Consider the following 21,308-nt stretch of genomic DNA (forward strand, 5'->3'; position numbering starts at 1 on the left):
CCCAGCGCGTGGAGGCGAACGAAGAGAAGCCCTACTAGCCTCAGAAATAATTGGGGGAGATTGAGGCCCGAAAACCCCTACCTCAGGAAGAGGGGCCTGGGGAAGCTGAATATCAGGGGACCAACCCTGCTCAACGACTCACACCGGAGAAACAGGCTGCTGAATCAGAACCGGAGGGGAACAAATGGGAGCCCCAGATGCCTTGGGGGGAGCCTTGGCCTTATCTTTGTGCTTGTGCGACTTATCCCGAACAGTAGATGAGGCTCGAGGCCTGCTACTGGAAGCCCTGGTCGTGGCCTTGCTAGGCCCAGGGTTATCCCCCCCCTCGCCAGGGGAACGGGGCTCAGAAACAGGCCCGACAGTACCTTGCACTACCGATTGATCAGCCATGGTATGAATTTGAAAGAGCTCAATCAGCGAAACAAAGGAATGCAATTGTAAAGCACTCGCCAAGAACGCCACGTGGAAGCAGAGACAAAAGGAGAAGCGACCTCCTTCCTGAGTCAGCAACCTCGAGTGAGGGAAAACGGAGGGGCGAAAGCAGCGCGCAGACTCAAGCGCGCGAATAAATTCTGCCTTCTCATCCCCAGACATTATCACGCATGCGTGAAATTGCTTCCAAATAAGGCAGCCGGCATCAAAGGCGCGAAATTTAAAAGAGACGGCAGGGAGAAATCCCAAACAGCCGATCCATGCAATCCTCCGGCAGCCGCTCCAGCGAGGGCAGAAGGGAGGGAGGCAGGGAGGAGGAGAGGACAGCCCCGATAAGCCACAGCTTCGGATCTGACCGCGCCCGTAGGCGGGTGCTATCCGGTGTGGGAAGGCAGCGCTGGAGAGACTCAGCTTCCCTGCGCGCCGAACTTAAAGGGAGGACAGGCGGAGAAGCCGTTTGGAAACGGCAAGATCGCCCCACGCTCCAGCTGCAGTAATCCGATATCCCTGCAAAGGGAGTAGTGAGAGAGGAATCGGCTGGCAGAAACCTGCCGCTGTACCTCCAACCAGCAAGAAATCCACAATGAAAAAACCAAGGAAATCCAGTATTAATCCTGAGATATTATCAATTAGTCAAGAGAGAATTGAAAATAGGTCTCGTAGGCTTGGACTGAGTAAGAGAAACTGAAAGGAAACGGAAGTCCAGTCAGAGGAGGCGTGACTTTGAAATTTGCATACTCAGTCTCAAGGCTAGAGGGCTAAGTTAACCCATGACTGGATTCCCGGAGCAGCACACAGGAGAATAGGACCATCATTCCAATTCTATCCCTTGCACTTTTAGCTCTTCCCTCGATGTTAATCTCTCTTCTTTGTCTATTATATTTTTATAATTGACCTGTTAATAAGATTTTGGTGCAGCGTTAGCTTCTAATGTTGATAGCCAAATTGGAATTTTGCTGCAAATTTTCCTCTTGAATTTATTCCATATTTCTAATAATGCCTGTCTTATAAAGTGTCTCTGAAAATATTGATGTGGTACCTGTTTCCCGTACCACAAGAATGTGTGCCATTTTAAATGTAAGTCATGGTCCTTTAGTGTTTGCAGTCTATTATTTTTTAGTTCTATCCATTATTTTATCAAGATAAGCAAAGTTGCTTGGTAATAAAATTCCCACTCTGGTATACCAAATCGTCCTCTTTCTTTTACATCTTGCAGAAGTTTAAATTTAATCCTTGGTTTCTTATCTTGCCAAATGTATTCTGATGTCATTTTATTCAATTTCCCAAAATACGTTTAATCTAATTTTATGGGAATATTTTGGAACAAAAATAATAATTTTGGTAGAATATTTATCTTGATTACCGCTATTCTTCCCATGAAAGAGTCTCAAATTTTTCCACCTCGCCAAATCCTCCTTTATATAATTTATTAACTTAACATAGTTATCCTCTTTGATTGATGTACACATTCCCGTTATATGGATTCCTAAATATTTCATTTTTTTCTCAATCTGAATATTTATTCCCTTGGCCAATTCCTCCTCCTGCTTCTCCATCATATTTTTAACTATCATTTTAGTTTTAGATTTGTTAATTTTCAGTCCGGTTACTTTCCTGTAATCTTCTAGTACCTCCATCAGTCTCAAACTCGACTTTAATGGTTCTTCAAGAATAAAAACTAAATCGTCTGCAACTGCTTGCAATTTGTAGACTTCTTTCCTAATTTCCAGACTAGCCTGCTGCTAGTCCCGCCTATCCCAGCCCTATATATGTTGCCTTCGCCACACGGCCCAACTACTCGCCTTACCAGTTGCCTCCACGCCTCACCACTCTGCTCGGTTTACCAAAGGTAAGCATGCCACCTGCTCGTCCTTCACCCAGGGTCAGGGGCCGGGGCCCAGGGACACACCATTCCCTAAGGCCCTGGAGTCTCCGCCTGCTCACAATTCGCCTTGCCCTGGTCAGGGAATGCACCATCCCCTGGCTTTAGACTTCCCGCAGCCTCCTCCTGCATGCCACCCGCTCTCCCTTCGCCATGCATCATCCCATTTCCCCTCCTTCAGAGGCCTTGTCCAGCCCTTACTTAATCTTAAACCAGGGCTGCGCTGTCGTCACCGGGCTCCCCACTAGCCTGCATCTAACCCCCCCTTGTTGCAAGATGCCTGCAGCCGACTCCTCTTTTTTTTGGTATGAGAAGCCTCCCAGCTGCCTCCTCTTTACCTTCTGGAACCAAGCCGGCAGCGGCGGCTACAGCTTCTTGCAATGAAAACTACCTGTCTCCGCTTCTTGAACATGCCAAAAAAGAGCTTCAGTTCTGCCGTCATCACCACCCTGTTCTTCGCACCGGCCGCGCACGCACATCTCTTGTCCACTGTTCCAGAAGAACAGGGCAGTGAGGGTAACGTGGCGGTGGGACTGAAGCTCTTTTTTGACACGTTCGAGAAGCAAAGGTCGGTAGTTTTCGGTGCAAAAAGCTTGCGGCTGCCGCTGCCAGCTCAATTCCAGCTGGCAAAGAGGAGGTGGCTGGGAGGCTTCTTGCACTGGCTGGGGGTGGGGAACCATAAAGGGACAGACTGCAGAAGCTGCCTTTTCTGTGAGCGTGGCTTGGGGGTGTGTCATGTGACTGAGTGGGCATGGCCAACTCAATTTGGCCATGCCCACTCAGTTACATGACACCACCACCACCAAGCCACGCCCACAGAACCAGTAGTAAAAGAAATTGAATTCCACTCCTATCCCTAATTATCTTTGTTGGTCTTCTCTGCACTCTTTCTAGAGTCTCAACATCTTTTTTACATCGTGGCAACCAAAACTGGATGCAAGATTCCAAGTGTGGCCTTACCTTTACCAAGGCCTTATAAAGTGGTATTAACACTTCATGTGATCTTGATTCTATTCCTCTGTTTATGTAACCTAGAACTGTGTTGACTTTTTTGGCAGCTGCAGCAGAATGAATGAATGTTCAATACCAATAACCCATGGCTTGTTCCACAGTGTGAGCAGGATAGTGTTGAGGCTAAGTACACTGCACATTTCCACCATATCCTACAATATATTCTTGGTTCCAGTTATCATCATTCCAGTATGCATCATTTGAAGTAGGTAATGGTCCAAAACAAAGAATCTCTTCACAAAATTCTGTTGGGAGCCAGATATAACAACTGCTACTGTTTGCAGGGACAAGAGGAAGTATTTTTATGGATGACAAGGTGAATCTGAGTATGAAATGCAAATTAGTGTCTAAAGGATACAGTGAGATTGTTTCCTATAAGCTCAAAAGTCCAACCTGGGAAGTCAATAAGCTGTCCCAAATATACAACAATGTTTATGTCTCTTCCACATAGCGGAATCTCCCTTGTGATGGTTGAGAATGAAAAGCGCAGAAACATTTGATAAATGTCTGCCTTCTCCAATTGCAAATGCGATGCCATATATCAGATTTAATTATTCCCATATGGCTTTTTTGGTATAGAAATACTCACTGGCTGGCTTGCAGGTCTTCAATCTCTAGCAAAACTCCCTTTTCATGGAGTCGGGCTGCTGTGTATTTCAGAAAAATCTTCTTGCTCTTTTTTCCTTTCATCTCCCTTGGCTTTTTTGAGACCCTAAAATAAGAAACATCAGAATCGGGTTGAGGGAAGTGCAGCGATATCTGTGACACATTTACTGATTTGCTCTGAGCTGAAATGGACCTGTCAAGCTTCAAACTGCGTTTTTGCTGTTGCAACTATTTTCACTTCTCATCTTGCCAACAAACTATTGGGGGGGAGGGGGGGGAGGGAAGGGGGAAATAGAACGAAGCTCCAGACATCAGGATGCCAAGGGGAACCAAGACATTTCGGCAGGTGGTTACCAGAACTGAACAAGACTTTCTCACAACACTAAAAGTCTCCATTGGACAATGTGACTTGGCCTAATAGTGGGGAGGGAAAACTTTAACTATGAGGATTTGGGTGGGAAATAGTCAGATCTGGTTTTGTCCTCATCTTTGCCAATATGATGTAATTAAAGTTTTGCATTAAAAGATTGGATCGTCTCAGTCATTCTTGCTTTTGGTTGAGTTTGTCAGTTGGAACGTTAACACATGGCCCAAAGATTATTGACATTCCTGAAAAAAGAAGGATTCTGCTTCTCCTCCCCAAAACATATATATTATGTAAATATTTTCTATCACAACTACTCTCAGTCCCTTTTCAAAAATTTCTGTGACAAAAATTAAATTGTAAAATCTTGAGAGATGGCACTCACTTGCCCTTGCTGGCCAAATTATCCAAACACGTTTTGATGTAGCTCTTATAGTAATCCACTTGCTCTTCATAGAAAGTAGCCTTGGAATTCAGGGCACTGTAGGTCTGTTGAAGCTTCACCAGTTCCGCTTTTCTCCTCTGGCGATAGCGACGTTGATTCCGGATATCCTAAATCAGGAGAGGAATATATGAAAACCAGGCTTTGACTTGAGGATCTGGTGTTGAGATGCCACAATAAAAACAGGCAATTATACTCGATAGTTGATTGGTGGGATTATACATAATTGAAAACAGTGATATACAAATATAAATGGTTGATAAATCTTTTTCATATCGGGATATGTGATTATATAAAGGTATATTGTTATTAAACAGACAATCAAGAATGTAAGTGAATTAGGTTTATTGAAACAAAAATACTAATTGTAATTGAATATACGTTGCACAATGAAAGTGAGGTATCTAGTTATATTAGATGAAAAATTTGTGATTGTAAATGTAATTGAGAATATGGATGCAAAAACACTTGTAACCAAACGACATGCTGTATGTAATGTATGAGAATTTTTTTATGTTGTTTTTTTATGTTTAAAAATAAAAACAAATTGAAAAAAAAAGCAACCCTGGCCATTATCTGATCTTGGTGGACCAGATTCCTTTGGGATGAGTACACACAGCCCTTCTGGGCCACACAACAGACATTTTCCCTTTTCTCCAGATGTCTGTTTGAGCAACCATGAGTGGCTGAGGTTATTCCTCCTGGCACTTCTCCAGCTTCCCACAAAAACTACCTTTGCAATATCATTGATCAAATCCTGGTATCTATTCTTTGGGTTTGCCATGCCCAGTTCGGTCAGCTTCTTCAGCCCTGATTGAATTTTGTCCTTCTTCTCTTGAAGACTCAAGTTATTGTCCTCCTTAACAGCTTTTGACTTCTTCATTTTGTCAGGGGTTTTAGCATCTCGAATAGCCCGTCTCTGCATGGCCCTTTGGTGTTCAACTTCCTAGAAAAGGATCAACATGTCATTTGGAAACCACAATCTGACCAAGTAAAAATGCCAATCTAAACAATTTCTCATCGTGCCCTTGGCCTGCCATGAGCCACCCCTTCAGAACTGGCACAACAATTCCCTTACCTTATGAGATGTAGCTACAGAGCCATGTAGAGTAAAGTATCTTTCATACCTGCTCAGCAGCAGCTGGAATTTCAAGGATCTCTGTTAATGTTTCTCCTGGCTGGAAACGGATCACATCCACAATTAAACGTTTGGTGCTAGGAAATAAAAATAATCAAAAGCATGATAAATTATTTATGTCCATCCTGCCAGGGAGATGTCAAGGTGTCTGTGTCAGAAGCAGACACAGATTTTGGCCTACCCAGGCACCTAATGGATCAGGATCATGTCCAGGGGTTGTTTGAGGTTTTCCACAACCTTCTGGCAAAAATGGGGTCTGGCTCATGGAGCTACTTTCGGGATACCAATGCCACAGTGTGGCCTCTCTTTGCTTGGTTGTCCTTGGTTTCCTAAGGACTGAGGGAAAGAGACTGAAAGACAGCTGGAAGGATCCTGGCTTTAAACCCAAAGTCATTCATTTCAAACACTGCTAACAGCTCATGCTGAAGCCTACACTGTGCAAGAGTAGCTAAGGAACAATCCTCTACATAATTATTGCATCCGTGGAGTCTCAACTGGCAGACTTACTTATGTTGAATAACTTGAACCCTTCTGGAGAACACAGGCAAACCACAGCTCCAATAGGCAAGCTGGATGGACTTGTGAGTTTCTTAATGGATAAGGTAGCTTTGATGCCAATTGGACAGTCTAAGGAGGGGTCCCCAACCCCAGGGCTGTGGACTGGTACTGTTGGGAACTGGACTGCAAAAGCGACAGGGGGCACACAAATCTTCATTTGTGCATGCATGGGAGTTAGGTTGCGCATGAGAAACTCTCCCCTCCCCGACTGCCTCCACTGCTGCCAATCCATGGAGCCAGAAAGGTTGAGTACACTGGTCTACAGGACTGAATGGGGCAATATCTTGTGAAATTAAATAGGGTTCTTTTGGGCCTGTAGTGTCTGAGGAAATGGACAAAGTCCTCTGCAAGTTTCACATGCCCCTTCTGACTCCTCTGCATGGCCAGTCAAGGTATATGCAGTTGGATCTAGGATCCATTAATGCTTCTTTGTGGTAAGGCACAACAGCTTCATCATGCAGTTCCCCAAGGCTCAATAGTCTACGTAGATGTTATTTAATGTTCTAATCTAACCAGCTACTGAGACAGGTTGTCTGCTGGTTTGGGTGAACTGTCAGCCATAAGCCAAGGACACCCAAGCTGAGATGGCAATGGCAACTGGTGCCTGGAGAATCCAAGATTCGGACAGGATTACACATGCTCCAATTAAACACTGGCAATAATTAGCTGCTTGTTTCCAGTAAATACCAGGAAATTCATTGAAGGTAGTTGATGCATGATCTAGGGCTAGCAGCAACTGGAAGGCATACCTTAGTTTCCACTGCTATACCAATTATGCAACTAAGTCGGTCCTTCAAGGTAATCCAGACAAGAAACACAAAGCATTACTAACACTACCTTAATTGTAAGTAACAGAATTTTGCAAGTCTGAAACCATTTCTTCCCTATTGTTACTTTCCAAAAAACAAGGAAGGTCCCTCCTGATATGCTTCCCGGGCCCTTTTCCTTCTGTATGGTGAGATACATTTTGCCCAATGGTTGCCTAGCCTGTGGCTCTTCCTCCTCTCTGCCAGGGACACTCCCAGAGACCATTACAATTATCACAACTAGGATGCCCAACAACAGCGATTTACACCCTGATCACCACACAGACTACAATAATGCACTATATGGGAAGCTGATTCAACATGTGGTGTGGTCATTTTCCTGGGGGAGGGGGTGACCTCCACCCAGAGTAGAATGACATCTATACTGAAGTTATTTCACTGGCTTCTGGCTGATTTGGGGGTCCAATTCAAAGTATAAACCATTATTTTTAAAGTCCTTTGCTGCACGTTGCCAATTATACTGTATCAGGCAATGCCTGCCAAGACAGAATCTGCCTTAGCGGATACCAACACCCATAAAGGGTTTCCCCGTAATGTGAAGCTCATGGGGCTTCAGGAAGAGAACATCTCTTTCCAGGGGGGCTCCTACTCGGTGAAATCCCCCCAAGCAAGGATCTGTCCCTCCTTGTATTTTGGAGGGCAGTTGAATCTGTAGTATTCCTGCAGGCATTCGGCCCCAGCTGGTCCTGGTGCCTCTTCTAAATTTAATTTGAACTCTATTTGTTTGGACTTTGAGTTTTTAATTATGTCTATCGTGTTTTTCACCCTGTAAAACCCTAGTTGATTGAGTAGGAAATAAATAGTTGAGAGTTATTACTGATGGGGGGCTTTTGTTTTCTTTTCCCCTGGTCCCCATCTTCACCCCACCCTAGCCCTCAAGTGAGTGTTGATCCTTGCTGACTGCCCAGCCTTGCCTCTACAGTTTCCTTGTCAAGGAAGGGTCAAGATTTTGGCCCCTGCCTTTCATTTCCTAGGTCGGAGACAGATGGAATGGCCCAACTCAGCCGGTTGGCTCTGTTCCTAAGGCAGAACAGCTGGGTGGTTTCTCTGTCTCTGTGCAGGGAAGACAGCCAGTGCTGAAAGGCAGCAGACCCTCACTACAGATTTGGCAGGCCTGCTCCAGGGCAGCCCCTTCCTCGCCTTCACTTACTTCAGCAGGATCGTCTTTGCATCCATCTCGGCATTCTCATCACCAGGAACATCAAACTTGTTTGTCAAAGTGAGAGAAACCTCGGTTTTGGCAAGCATCTCTTTACTGGGATCATTCACGTTGCCACATCCTTCTCCTGCAAGAGAAAGAGCGGGTCTCCTTTCTGTACAATCCTCTACTGGTGAAACAGCAGCATATAAAAGGCATCTTTAAGACGGCAATAATACAGCTATATTTAAAGCAATTCCCCATAAAGCAAATAGCGAAGCCCTCCCATGTTGAGGAAGCTTTGTAACAGTCCAGTGAAGAAATAAATATTGTTTAAAATCCATTATAGTACATTAGAAACATTGCATCTATGCAGTTATAAGAACAAAAAAAGTTTTCAAAAACATCAAATAATAGGCCTGATATCAAAATCTAAATAAAAAAATCCAGCAGTTTTCTAAAGGACAAGCCACCAGGGGCCTAACCTCCAGAGAGAGCAAACACCATTTAGACTTTTATTTTCAGTCATAACTGTCCAGAATTCATTCAATATCTGAAGTGAAAAAATAAGAGGAAATAAGAGCAAAACATTTTGCACGCTGAACCGGCAGTAATGCCAGTAGCAACCCACCCCTGATACATATACAGTATATACAACACCACAACACACACAAAATAAATGACAATAATAACGCCACATAAACAAATAAACAGAACAACCATGTGCAACCAAAAAACCAAGAGGAGCAGACATGACTCCTGCCAGCTTTCCCATGGACATTGCTTTGGGGACACTGGCGGGGAGCACTGAAAAATCTCCCACATATGACCACAGGGGTGCTGGAAAAACCATAGTGCTAGAAGAGATGAATGTGTTACGGGGAAAAAAAAGAAGCCTGTTTTATCTTTTACTCCCCCTGTATGCATTACAAATGGAAAAAAAAAGGTTATTAGTAAAGGGGATGAAAGTTAAAGGAAGGAAGGGAAGATTGTTAAAGCACTCCAGAAGAATGTATTTATTTATAATGCATAAATTCATAGAAAGTGATAATATTTTGTTGGCCAGCAATGCTATTATATGTATATAAAGTAGAAATATATTGAAATACCCATAAAGGAAGATAAAATAAGTATTTTTGCAAAAGACTGAATCTTATATGGCCTTTTTGCAGAAAACGGAAAGAACTAAAACAATCGTTTTAGATGTTAAATAAGGAAACAAAAGGATTGTTATGTTTGAGGAGGGATAATATTTTTTATTATAATTGCTGTAAAGGTTGGAAGTAATTTCTTTAATTATTTTTTTCTCCTTTCTTTTTCAACTGTATTGTTTCCTGCCATTTTTCTTTTATATATTTCTTCTTTTCCTTTTATTCAAGTAAAAAATTTCAATAAAAAACATTTTAAAAAAAGAATATAAAAAGTATTTATACTGCATTCAGAAAATATTCAGACCTCCTTCACGTTTGTCAATTTTGTTATGCTGTAGCCTGATTCTACAGGTTGAAATTCATTTTTTTTCTCATTAATCTATACTCAGTACCCCATAATGACAAAGGGAAAACAGAATTTTAGAAATGTCTGTAAATTTATTAAAAAGAAATAAGTGAAATATCACATTGGCCTAAGTATTTAGACTCTTTGCAACATCACTTGAAATTTAATTCAAGTACCTCCCATTTCTCTTGATTGTTGCTGATATGTTTCTACACTTTAACTGGAGTCAACCTATGGTAAGTTAAATTGGATGTGATTTGGAAAGGCACACACTTCTCTATAGAAAGTCTCACAGCTGACAATGCATATGTAACACAGGAAAAGCCATGAGATCAAAGAACTGCCTGCAGAGCTCAAGACACAAGGCACAAATCTGAGGAAGGCTAAAATAACATTTCTGCCGCACTGAGTGGCTAGATGGAAGCCTCTTCTCAGTGCCAAACGGAATCAATTCTAAGTGTTACATCTGGAGGAAACCAGGCACCACTCATCACCTGTCCAATATCATCTCAACAGTGCAGCATAATGGTGGAAGCATATGCTGTGGGGGTGTTTTTCCAGTGTGTGATGTGGGAGGGGTTATGGGTGGGATATCAACACAGCCTGATTGGTCCAGAGACTGAGGGAATTTTTTTCGCCATACCTCCTCCTTCCCTTGGCTTCCTAGTTTCCTTCAGTCTTTGGTCCAAGCAGACCGTGTTTTTTGGCTCCTGCTTGAGCAAAAATTGTGAACTTCTTTTGTAATTGGAATGATTGGCTATCCTAAATTTCTAAATTGTTCAGCTGCTGGCATTGAAGGGGCCGTTCTTCCGTTGCCACCAGGAGGGAGTTTGCTATAAAGCTGGGGCAACCAGACTAAGCTTTTTGTGCAGGGGCAGTGCTGGAACAGAGTGTTGGAACCAGGTGAGTGATTGGCCAGCTCACAGGTAAAAGAAAACTTTGAATTTGATCTTAAAAAGGATCCCGGAGCAGAATTAGCAGCTAATTGGCATTTGGGGAAGTTTGTGGAGAAAAAAGGAAACAATGGAGGTTTAAGTACTAAAGTCTTAGAAGACTCTTGTTTTTACATTTGGAGTTGAAGATACTAAAAATAATAAAAAGAAAGAACCTGGAGGGGGACGGGATTCCTTTTCTCTTTTTTATGGATTTAAAGTGATTTTTGACAGCTTTTGACAATCAGCTGTTGGAGTGTATTGCGGATTGGAGAGCACCATTTACTGGTGAGAAGAGAATACTACAACACCTAGTGGAAGAAGAAAGTGAGAGTGCAGCTGCGGAATATGACCTTGGCTACAGGAAAAGATACTTTGGACTGTCTACAGCTGTGGAAGAAAATAAATTTCAACTTGGATTGGACTAGACTAATACTGGAATTGGACATTAGAACTTGGAAATAAAAAGAAAAAAAGAATTTCGTGGACTTTAAACTTTAATTAAATGTGATATAACTCAAAATTGTAAAAAAAATGTTAAATTAGTTAAACTTGCATTATGGAGCTTTGGATATGTGATGAATTACTTGAGATGCTAAAAAATGCCTGTGAAACTTTAATTGGTAAAAAAAAGTAATAAAACCAGATGGAGCATGCAGACCGGGAAATAGGAGAAGAGGGGGCAAATGAAGAACAGGAAGATAACATGGAAGAAAAAGGAATTGAAAATAAAGTTAGATCAGAGATGGCTAATCTTTTCTCCATCACATGCCAGAAGCGGGGAGAGCGCAGGGGGGGGGGGTCGTGCACGAGCATGCCCACACCCATGCTATGCGCATGACCCCATGTGCATGCACGCCCCCTGCTTTTGGCGCACGATGGATCCGCGTGATGGAGGGCAAAAAGAGCCTTCCCCGTCCCGAACTGCGCAATGCAATACTGCACTTTAACTACTGAGCCACCAGAGCTCAGTAAAAAATGGGGCGTTGGTTCTTACCTGATACGCCCCTTCTCTGGGCAGGTGGAGACAGCGGTCATGCATGGGTTAACTCAGTCAGTAACCAATAGAACTGAGTCTACCAAAGTGATGTCATCGCCTGAGGAGCATGCTCCCCGCTTTTCTTGATGAAGGAGATTAGTAGACCGCTGTGCGTGAACAATAGCTTTCTCCCCAGATGCAATACAACATGCTCATGGAACACCCCTGCGAGGTAGGCCAGAATCCCAAGGGTGGGGATGACCGCTGTCTCCACCTGCCCAGAGAAGGGGCATATCAGGTAAGAACCAATGCCCCATTCCCCTAAGTTGGTGGAGACAGGGGTCATGCATGGGACGTACCAAAGCTGGCGTGTCCCCAGGAGGGAGGAGACTGGCCTAGGAGCAAGAGGACAGAAGGACCTGCTGGAGCACATGCCGTCCGAAAGCCGCCTCCGCAGATGCATACCGATCAACTTTGTAATGCCTTATAAAGGAATTAGGGGAAGCCCAGGTCGCTGCCTTACAGATCTCCTCCACAGAGGCCTGCCGCGCCCATGCTGCTGAAGTTCCTGCGCTGCGCGTGGAATGAGCCATAATGTTGGGTGGTGGAGGGAGATGATGTGAGATGTAAGATTGAGCAATGGCAGATCTGATCCAACGTCCGATCATGGAGGGAGAGGCTTTTAGGTCCTTATTGGTCGGGTGAAAAGAGACAAAGAGGGCTTCACTGCGTCTGAAGGCTGCTGTGTTGGCGATGTATGTTTTTAGAGCATGCCTGACGTCTAGCTTGTGCCATTTGCACTCCAAACTGTGAGAAGGAGACGGACAGAAGTTTGGAAGGGTGAGATCCAGGGAACGATGGAACGCTGAATTCACCTTCGGGACAAAGGTGGGGTCGATGCGAAGCACCACACGGTCTGGGTGGAAAACAATAGCAATAGCAATAGCAGTAGACTTATATACCGCTTCATAGGCCTTTCAGGCCTCTCTAAGCGGTTTACAGAGAGTCAGCATATTGCCCCCAACAATCTGGGTCCTCATTTTACCCACCTCGGAAGGATGGAAGGCTGAGTCAACCCTGAGCCGGTGAGATTTGAACCGCTGACCTGCTGATCTAGCAGTAGCCTGCAGTGCTGCATTTAACCACTGCGCCACCTTGGCTCTTCACGCAGGTCGGCCCGGATGGAAAGGGCTGCCAACTCTGACACCCTCCGTGCCGATGTTATGGTCACCAGAAAGGCAGTCTTGAGAGTGAGGTGGTGCAGAGTTGCCACCCTGAGGGGTTCAAAGGGCGGTTCTGTAAGGAAGTCGAGGACCTTCCCAGGAGGGGAATCGGTGCATGACAGGACAGATATTGGATGCCCCTTTGAGGAACTTGTGGACGTGAGGGTGCAAGGAGAGGGCTTCATCTCGGTGGAGAGAAAGAACCGAGGAGAGAGCTGACACCTGCCTCCGCAAGGTATTTGGAGAAAGTCCCCTACCAAGACCCTGATGCAAGAAGTCAAGAAGCTGGGGTACTGCAGCTTTCAATGGGTCCTCCCCTTGCCCCAGACACCATGAGACGAAAGCCTGCCATGTAGATTCGTATAGCCTATTGGTAGCTGGGTGGCGTGAGGCTTGAATGATATGGATTACAGTCTCGGAGAGGTTATCTGCCCTCAGGACCGCCCGTTCAGCCTCCAAGCGGTTAGGCGTAGCCAGTGTAGATCTGGGTGGTGTATGGAGCCCTGATGGAGGAGGGACGGAATCATTGGCAAGAGCCATTGAGGTTCCACTGAAAGATTGATCAGGTCCGCATACCATGGTCGGCGCGGCCAATTGGGGGCAACCAGGATGAGCTCGGCCTCTTCCTCCAGCATTTTCTGAATCACCCTCTGTAACAGGGGGAAGGGAGGGAAGGCGTACAGGAGACCGCGAGGCCACCTGCACCTGAGAGCATCCGTCCCTTCCGCGCCTGGTGTTGTGTAACAAGACAGGTACCTGGGCAGCTGGTTGTTGGCAGATGTTGCGAAGAGGTCCAAGACTGGAGTTCCGTACCTGGCCGACAGCTGATGAAAAATGCATCAATTCAAGCTCCACTCTGCTGGGTCGATCATTGTGCGGCTCAGCCAGTCTGCTGCAGTGTTGTCCGACCCAGAGATGTGCTCGGCGCGTAGGGAGAGAAGGTTGGCCTCCACCCAAGTTCCTAGTTGAAAGGCAGATTCCATGAGAGAGACAGCTCTCGTCCCCCCCTGGCGGTTGACATGCGCCTTGGCCGTGGTGTTGTCCGTCCTGATCAACACATGTGAGTTCTGGAGAAAATGCTGGAAGCGAAGGAGAGCTAGATGGATGGCCCTCAACTCTAGCCAATTCATACTGTGTGATAGGTCTGAATCGGACCAAAGCCCCTGTGCTACTTATTCCTCCAAGTAAGCACCCCAGCCCGTGAGGCTCGCGTCTGTTGTTACTACAAGACATGGAGGGTCCCTGAAAAGAGAGCCCTGAGCAATGGCCGGGGAGATCCACCAGTTCAGGGATAACAATACTTCTGGGGACAGGGAGACCTTCACTGAGGAACAGCTGCTGTTGGACTTCTGGAATGGCAGAAGAAACCTATGGAGCCGTGCCCAAGGAATGATGGAGAAGCAGGAGACCATCTTCCCCAGCAGCTGAGATAGCTGAAGAAGAGGGACCCGCTGCCTCCTTCGTACCTCCTTGGCTAACTCCCTGAGACTGTTCTGGCGGTCCTGGGACAGGAAGACTTTGCCCTGGGATTAATCTATGAGGGCTCCCAGGTGCACCAGGCGAGGGGTGGGGATGAAGTGACTCTTCTCCTGATTGATGGAGAACCCCACATCCTCTAAAACCTGAAGGGTGTCCTGGAGACCCCTGAGGGCCTGGGTGTGTGAGACCTGGACAACAGAAGGATGTCGTCCAGGTAGCAGAAAATCCGGATGCGCCTGGCCCGCAGATGTGCGGCTACGACAGACAGAAGTTTCGTGAAAACCCTTGGGGCTGAGGACAACCCGAAGGGGAGGGCCCGATATTGGTAATGGAGGCCCGCATGGACAAAGCGGAGAAACCTCCTGTGCTGTTTGTGGATGGGCACGTGGAGGTAAGCCTCCGTAAGGTCCACTGATGTGAGGAGATGGGTGTCTGTGAACACTCTCCAGAATTGATAGGAGAGTGCATCTTGAATCTCCTGTATCTGATGAACTGATTTAAAAATTTTAGATCAAGAATTGCCCTCCAGCCCCCCGAAGACTTTGGCACGATAAAAAGACGAGAATAAAACCCTCGTCCCTCCTGACCTGGAAGTACAGGTTGAATGGCCCGAATCTGGAGCAGATGTTGGACGGCCAGCTCTACCAGGAGCCTTTTTTGAGGGTCCCTGGAGATTGGGCACGTGACAAAGTGGTTCTGAGGACTGGAGCGCAAGTCCAGGAGAAGACCGAATCTGATTGTGGACTTGACCCACGCGTCGTTGGTGATGTCGTCCCAACGATCCACGAAGGCCAACAGATGCCCCACTATTGGGAGATTCTCCAGGCAGTCACTTCTGCCTCTTAAAGGAGCGGTTGGAATTGTCCTTGAAAGGCTTTCTGGGCTGGAATCTCTGGTTGTTCCTGCCTGATCTATAGGGAAAGGAGGGGGCCTGTCTGGGAGGGGCCTGTCGCTGTGGACGGGAGGTGGAGGCACTCCCGTCCTGGTTACAAAGGGCTGCCTGTGGCAAAAAGAATGGTTCCGACCTTCTTGTTTTTTAGTGGCTGGTTGCAGAACCTTCCTCTTATCCTTGGACTCTACTCGAAGGGGTTCTAATGGAGGACCAAAGAGAAGGGATGAAGAGTAGGGAGAGGAGGCAAGTCTCCACTTGGCCCGCACTTCAGCCTGCCAATGTTTTAGTCAGAGAAGCCGGCGGGTGGATATGGAAGATGCAATGGCTTTGGACGCAAACCAGGCCGCGTCCAAGGAGGCATCTGCAGTGCATTCTAGAGCCGTCTTGATCTTGTTAATGTCTCTGCGAGCCCTAGAGTCCCTGGCTGGAAGGCGAGCTTGAAGTTGTCTTAGCCACAGAAGAGCGGAGCGGCTAAAGAAGGAAGCGGATGTGCCCGCTCTAACAGCCCAAGCTGAGGCCTGGTGGCCCTTGACTAGAGTTTGTTTTATTCTCTTGTCTTCAGGTCGCAGAGCTTCCTCCAGAGCTGCTGAGGCTGCGTTGGGAGAGGAAAGGGCAATAATAGGTAAATCAATAGAAGGTACCTCTAAAGCTTTAGCGAGGTCAGGAGCGACATTGTACAGGGGCTTGTCCGAGGCATTGGAGTTTCGGGACACCAAAAATGCTGTATCCAGTGTATAAGACGCACCTAGATTTTCACCCTCTTTTTGGAGGGAAAAATGTGCATCTTATATCCTGAAAAATATGGTAGGTATTTTTAAAAAATTCTTATTGATTTGTGTTAACCACTGTGTTGAAATTATGTCAGCATTATTGTTTTAACTTATTTATGGCTGCTATTTTCAACATTCAGAAAATTTAATAATTATGGAAGTTTACATTATCATTATTATTAAATACCCAACAATGAAAAATCACAACTGCCTATTCTTTAGTTGGTGTTGCCCTCCATAGGCATCTATGTCCTCCAAAGAACCTAGGACTGTGATGGCAAACCTATGGCACGCAGAGCCATTTGTCAGGGCATGCGAGGCATTGCCCTGTCAGCTCCAGCACACATGCGAGCGCTGGCCAGCTGACTTAGGCCTTCTTTTGAAGCCATTTTTTGTACTCTGGAGGCTTCAGGGAAGCTTGAAGAGCGCGATAAACCAGCCATACGGGCAAACAGGAAGTTCGGGAATGGATAGGGGCGTTTTTTGTCCTCTGGAGCCTTCAGGAGGCTTTCCTAAAGGCTCTGGAGGGAAAAAATGGCCCTACGAGCAAACAGGAAGTGACTTCCAGTCTGGCCATAAGGTCATTTTTTTGCCCTCCGAAGCCTTCAAGGAAGCATCCTGAAGGCTGCGAAGGGCAAAAAACGGCCCTACGAGCAAATCGGAAGTCCGTTCTCGAACTTCCAGTTTGCCCGTAGGGCCAGGTTTTTTGCCCTCCGGAGCCTTCAGGGAAGCTCCTGAAGCCTCCGGAGGGCCCCCCGGGGGGTGGGGACAGAAAGCCTGAGGAGTGTGAAAAAAAGAGTGCCAAAAACCGGGGGGGGGGCCGCACTGGTTGTGCACACATGCGCGCATAGGGGGGAAGCATGCACGACCCCCCTGCGGGGGGCACACCAACCAAAAAAGTTTCACCATCACTGACCTAGGATGTCATGATGTATTGGTATAGCACATAGATGGATCCAAGCAGTGTGACTAACGGACAGATGGAAATCTTGCCAACCAATGTGCAGATTTTCAAACTGCTGTCCAAGATTTTCAACTGCTTTTTCAACTCTATGTTCCCACCAATTTTTCACTGCGTTTCTATGAATGTTCTAGTGAGTCATTTTTATGTTTTGTTGGACAGCCAGCCAGATATTTAAACTGGATCTGGTATTTTAATCCACCCATCAGATCTGTCCCAAGGACCTGGCATAGACAGATGTTGGTGTTAAAGGCATTGTTGTAGGATGCAAGCTGTTCCAAGCAAAGCTGCCTTTTGCAACTGATTGATTTGTGATTTTGTCAATGCCGGTGTTCAAGTGGTGCTCCAAATGGTTTGGGATTGCATCTAAGGCTCCTATTGCTATTGGTAGTATCTTTTCTTTCGTCTGCTATAGTTGTTGTGTTTCTGCAGATCTTTATATTTGGCTATTTTCTCCAATCCTTTCTCTTCTCTTCTGCTGTCTCACACTGCCACATCCACTATCCAAACACTATCTAAACGTGGCAGGCTATTGTTTATTTAAATGAATTGTCTACCCAACTCCAGTGGTCTCTAGGCTGTGTACAAAACTAGGGAAAACATAAAAGCAGCTAAAAATATTGAATCACTCAGACAAGACAAAAAGAATTTAATGTGGAGAAAAAAACAAAGGTAATTAAAGAAATAATAAACATCAATCCAGGCCTGGGACCAAAACCAGGTTTTCAAAGCTTTCTAGAATCCCAGGAAAGTGAACCCTGTTCCTTATTTGGAGGGGGGGGGGTGTTACTGCTGTTCTGGAAGGTGGGGGCGCAACAGAAAAAGCACGCTTCTGAGAACCCACAAGATGGCAGTGCTGAATGGAGGGGGGCTGACGTGCACCCACTCTGCTAGCTAATGTTAGGAGGGCAGAAACAGCTGGGGATAAGCAGATAAGCCATTCACAGGTGCCCCGGCCAAACTGGGAAATTGGAAAAGCTCACCAATCAGGGATTCAATGGTAGAAACTTCGCCCAGGTCATCCAGAAGCTCGTGTATAGGATCATTGTGCTCTGGGGCAATTGCATCCTGATGATCCAGGAGCAGCTGATTTGGGTAGAAGAGAGAAAGCTCCTTTAATATAGTTTTTCAAATGTTTTGGGAAAAAGGACATTTTTGCACAGCACATGCAACCCGGCTGTTGGCAGAGCTTAAAGGCTTTAATGCTATCGGCGCACAGCACTAAAATCAATATGCAAGACTTACGGTGTGTGTATTGATGATTTCTCCAATGGAAATATAAATCACTGGTTTTGTGAGTGTCACTAAGTCAGAATACTCATCAACATTAAACTTCTCTTGCAGTTCTGGAACCTCACAAGCAGCCTGGAAAAAGCGCCTTTAAAAGAAAACAAAGTTAGTTCAATGTCAGCCCTGCACTGTATTATTATGGATCAAGAGAGGCCTTTGCAAGGCGGATTTTATCTCTTGTGCTGAGAGAGTGGCAACATCTGGTATCGTTTGCAGTGCTTCTGGCGTGTCTATTTGGAGGACCTGTTCTGTCTGTTGAGACATTAGAAGAGATTCTAATTCTAATTCTATTCTATTTTATTATCTTTATGCCCGAGAGCTGCCACTGGAATCATGGCTTCTCGGTGCACATGGGTTTTTTTCATCTATAAAGAGAATCTAGCCAGATATTTCCTTTCTTGGCCCTGGGTCAGGGACTGAAGACACAATGTTGCTCTATTAATTAAAAAAGCATCACCCAAAGTTGGATAGCCTTGCTAAGTTGATAAAATAAAATATTTTTTCTTATTCTTATTTTCTTGTAAATCTCTTTAGATTTAGATCTATTTAGCTAATTTTTAATGGACACTTCCTTTAACGACAAGTTGACTTTTTCTTTTGCCATGGAAAACTCTGGCTGAGCTTCCACTTTAAATACGGAAAAGCCAAGAGCCCAGAAAAGATGAGATGCTTTTTCATCTGTGTCTTCAAAGATCGTCTATCCAAACAAGTTGCTCTTTGCTGGCCTGGTCCGAATGGAGCATATTGTTTGCCCACTAACACCAGGGACCTCAGAAGCACTGAAGCAGGCTCCAAGGTAGGTTTAATTATGCAAATGCTTGTAAATTACCTAAAACTCATTCACAACAACCATGAGTTGTAACTGCCAGCGATCATTTATGCTCAGATTTCATATTTCAACAATTCAATTTGTTTTTAAAATGGTTTATCTTCAAAAAGTGTTTGAGCTTCTGGGACATTTCTTTTTATGAGTTCTGAATTATCGTGTGGCCTCTGAACTATTGTACCATGAGATTCCAAATGAGGCCTCTGGTCCCACAGTCCTAAATTAATCCATGGAGATAGCATTAATATATATTCCCTCTTCACTTAGCTTTTCCACTCTGGTTTCTGGGGAAGCAGACACAAGTTGTCATTCCAGCCAGAATCCCCTTCAAGTCAGAATCAAATTTGGCTCTGAAAATGCCCTCTCATTTGTCAAGCAGACTCAAGGGCCAGGATCCAAAGATCTATTTTGCAAGAACAAATCCCAAATGCAGTTTGTAGACTAGCACATTTAGTCTTACCCAGAGGAGGCTGGCGGCGCTGCTGCACACTAAAATGTATACAGAATGTGAACTGTATGCACATTTATTAATGCAAGTCACTTGTAGTATATGACAGCCAACTTATAAATCCGGGCAGCTAACAACAATCAGGCCACCTTAAATGTATCAACAACAAAAACCAAGAACTTCACACAAGACTGAACTCCCATCGTGCTCCCACCAGGTGCCTCAATTTCTACACACATCCTTCAGTGAGTGCCATGAGTGATGTTGGCAGTGTTTCTAGATTTCACAGGCTGATCTTGGTTGGGGCCTCTTGTTTCTTTCCAACTGTATCAAGCTCTTGTGTCTTTGACTAAGAGCTGGGCACTTAGAAATTGTAGAATAACAGACAACTGTGTGTGCATGCATGCATTACTGATTTCAAAATCTTATTGGAATCTTCTTCCTAGGCAACCAAGTTACCAATTTAATATTACTACACTACAGAGATTAACATTTTATGAAACAAGGGACATAAATTTAATAAAGGTGGAAGAAAAAAGTATGTGTTCTGTCAAATTGAACATTCCACAATTGTACAAAATATCTACAAAACTCTGGGAAATAGTGAAAAAATGGAGCAGTTCATGTGCATTATTCTCTTTTAAATTAAGCGCTGTAAAATATTTAATAACATCTCCCAAATAGATTTTCTTTTGGTCCTGCTGATAATTAAAGCTGCATTTCACATACCAAGAACAGCTTGGGATATTTCTAGTGTCTGAGAACAGGCAGCTTGGGGGAAATGGATAAAGAATGGAGATTATCCTGCTCCAAGTCTTAGGGCATCCCTGAGCATAATCCACTTCCCTGTACAACTCACCCATTGCTTAGAATTCCCTACCTGAATTTCTGATAGGACTGAGACAGAAATTCATTGATGAGGGCGAGGTGTGCATTGTCTCCCATGAACATCTTATTGGAGGCTGCGTGTTGCAACATTTTTGCAATGGAGCCCAAGTTCCGCCGTTGGTCTGTGGTCAACTGTCCTCCAGCTGAGAGATCAATGATGTCAAAGGCATCCGGGGCCACAATGGCCGGGTTCATGTAGCGATAGTACAGAAGGTTGCCCACAATCTGGAAACAGAAAGAAGATGCCAGGTAGATTCCCTGCAGCCCTGGGGGTTTCCAGAAGAGCCTTTCCTACTTCTCTTCCCCATACTAGGTTGCTTAATTGCACAGATAGGCAAGGGAGACACCAGATCTTAGAAGAAAAGGAAAATTACAAACACTTGTGGCAGAGAGTCAAGCGTGCCTTCAAAGGTAATTAGACACAACTCAAGGGACGCCGTGGCTCAGTGGCTAAGACGCTGAGCTTGTCGATCAGAAAGGTTGGCAGTTCGGCGGTTTAAATCCCTAGCGCCGTGTAACGGAGTGAGCTACCGTTACTTGACCCAGCTTCTGCCAACCTAGCAGTTCGAAAGCATGTAAAAATGCAAGTAGAAAAATAGGAACCACCTTTGGTGGGAAGGGAACAGCGTTCCGTACGTCTTCAGTGTTTAGTCATGCCGGCTACATGACCCCGGAGACGTCTTCCGACAGCGCTGGCTCTTCGGCTTTGAAACGGAGATGAGCAC

At 45.2% G+C, this 21,308-nt stretch overlaps 1 protein-coding gene across 1 annotated transcript in view; it reads right to left on the reverse strand.

Annotated features, from left to right (window-relative positions):
• Positions 1–21,308, reverse strand: part of IQGAP1 (IQ motif containing GTPase activating protein 1) — a 122,427-nt gene that overhangs the window by 12,524 nt on the left and 88,595 nt on the right. The window contains exons 29-36 of the mRNA XM_087704445.1: positions 20,576–20,808; positions 18,377–18,509; positions 18,115–18,217; positions 8,411–8,546; positions 5,865–5,952; positions 5,471–5,683; positions 4,681–4,847; positions 3,915–4,037 (exon numbers count right to left, since the gene is read on the reverse strand). Of these exons, the coding sequence (XP_087560571.1) occupies positions 3,915–4,037; positions 4,681–4,847; positions 5,471–5,683; positions 5,865–5,952; positions 8,411–8,546; positions 18,115–18,217; positions 18,377–18,509; positions 20,576–20,808 (1,196 nt within the window). The remainder of the gene's footprint in view (positions 1–3,914; positions 4,038–4,680; positions 4,848–5,470; positions 5,684–5,864; positions 5,953–8,410; positions 8,547–18,114; positions 18,218–18,376; positions 18,510–20,575; positions 20,809–21,308) is intronic.

Source organism: Thamnophis sirtalis, unplaced genomic scaffold, assembly GCF_051295495.1.
Source record: "Thamnophis sirtalis isolate CommonGarterSnake01/CBP01778 unplaced genomic scaffold, rThaSir2_p1.2 scaffold_2, whole genome shotgun sequence".
Classification (NCBI taxonomy): Eukaryota; Metazoa; Chordata; class Lepidosauria; order Squamata; family Natricidae; genus Thamnophis; species Thamnophis sirtalis.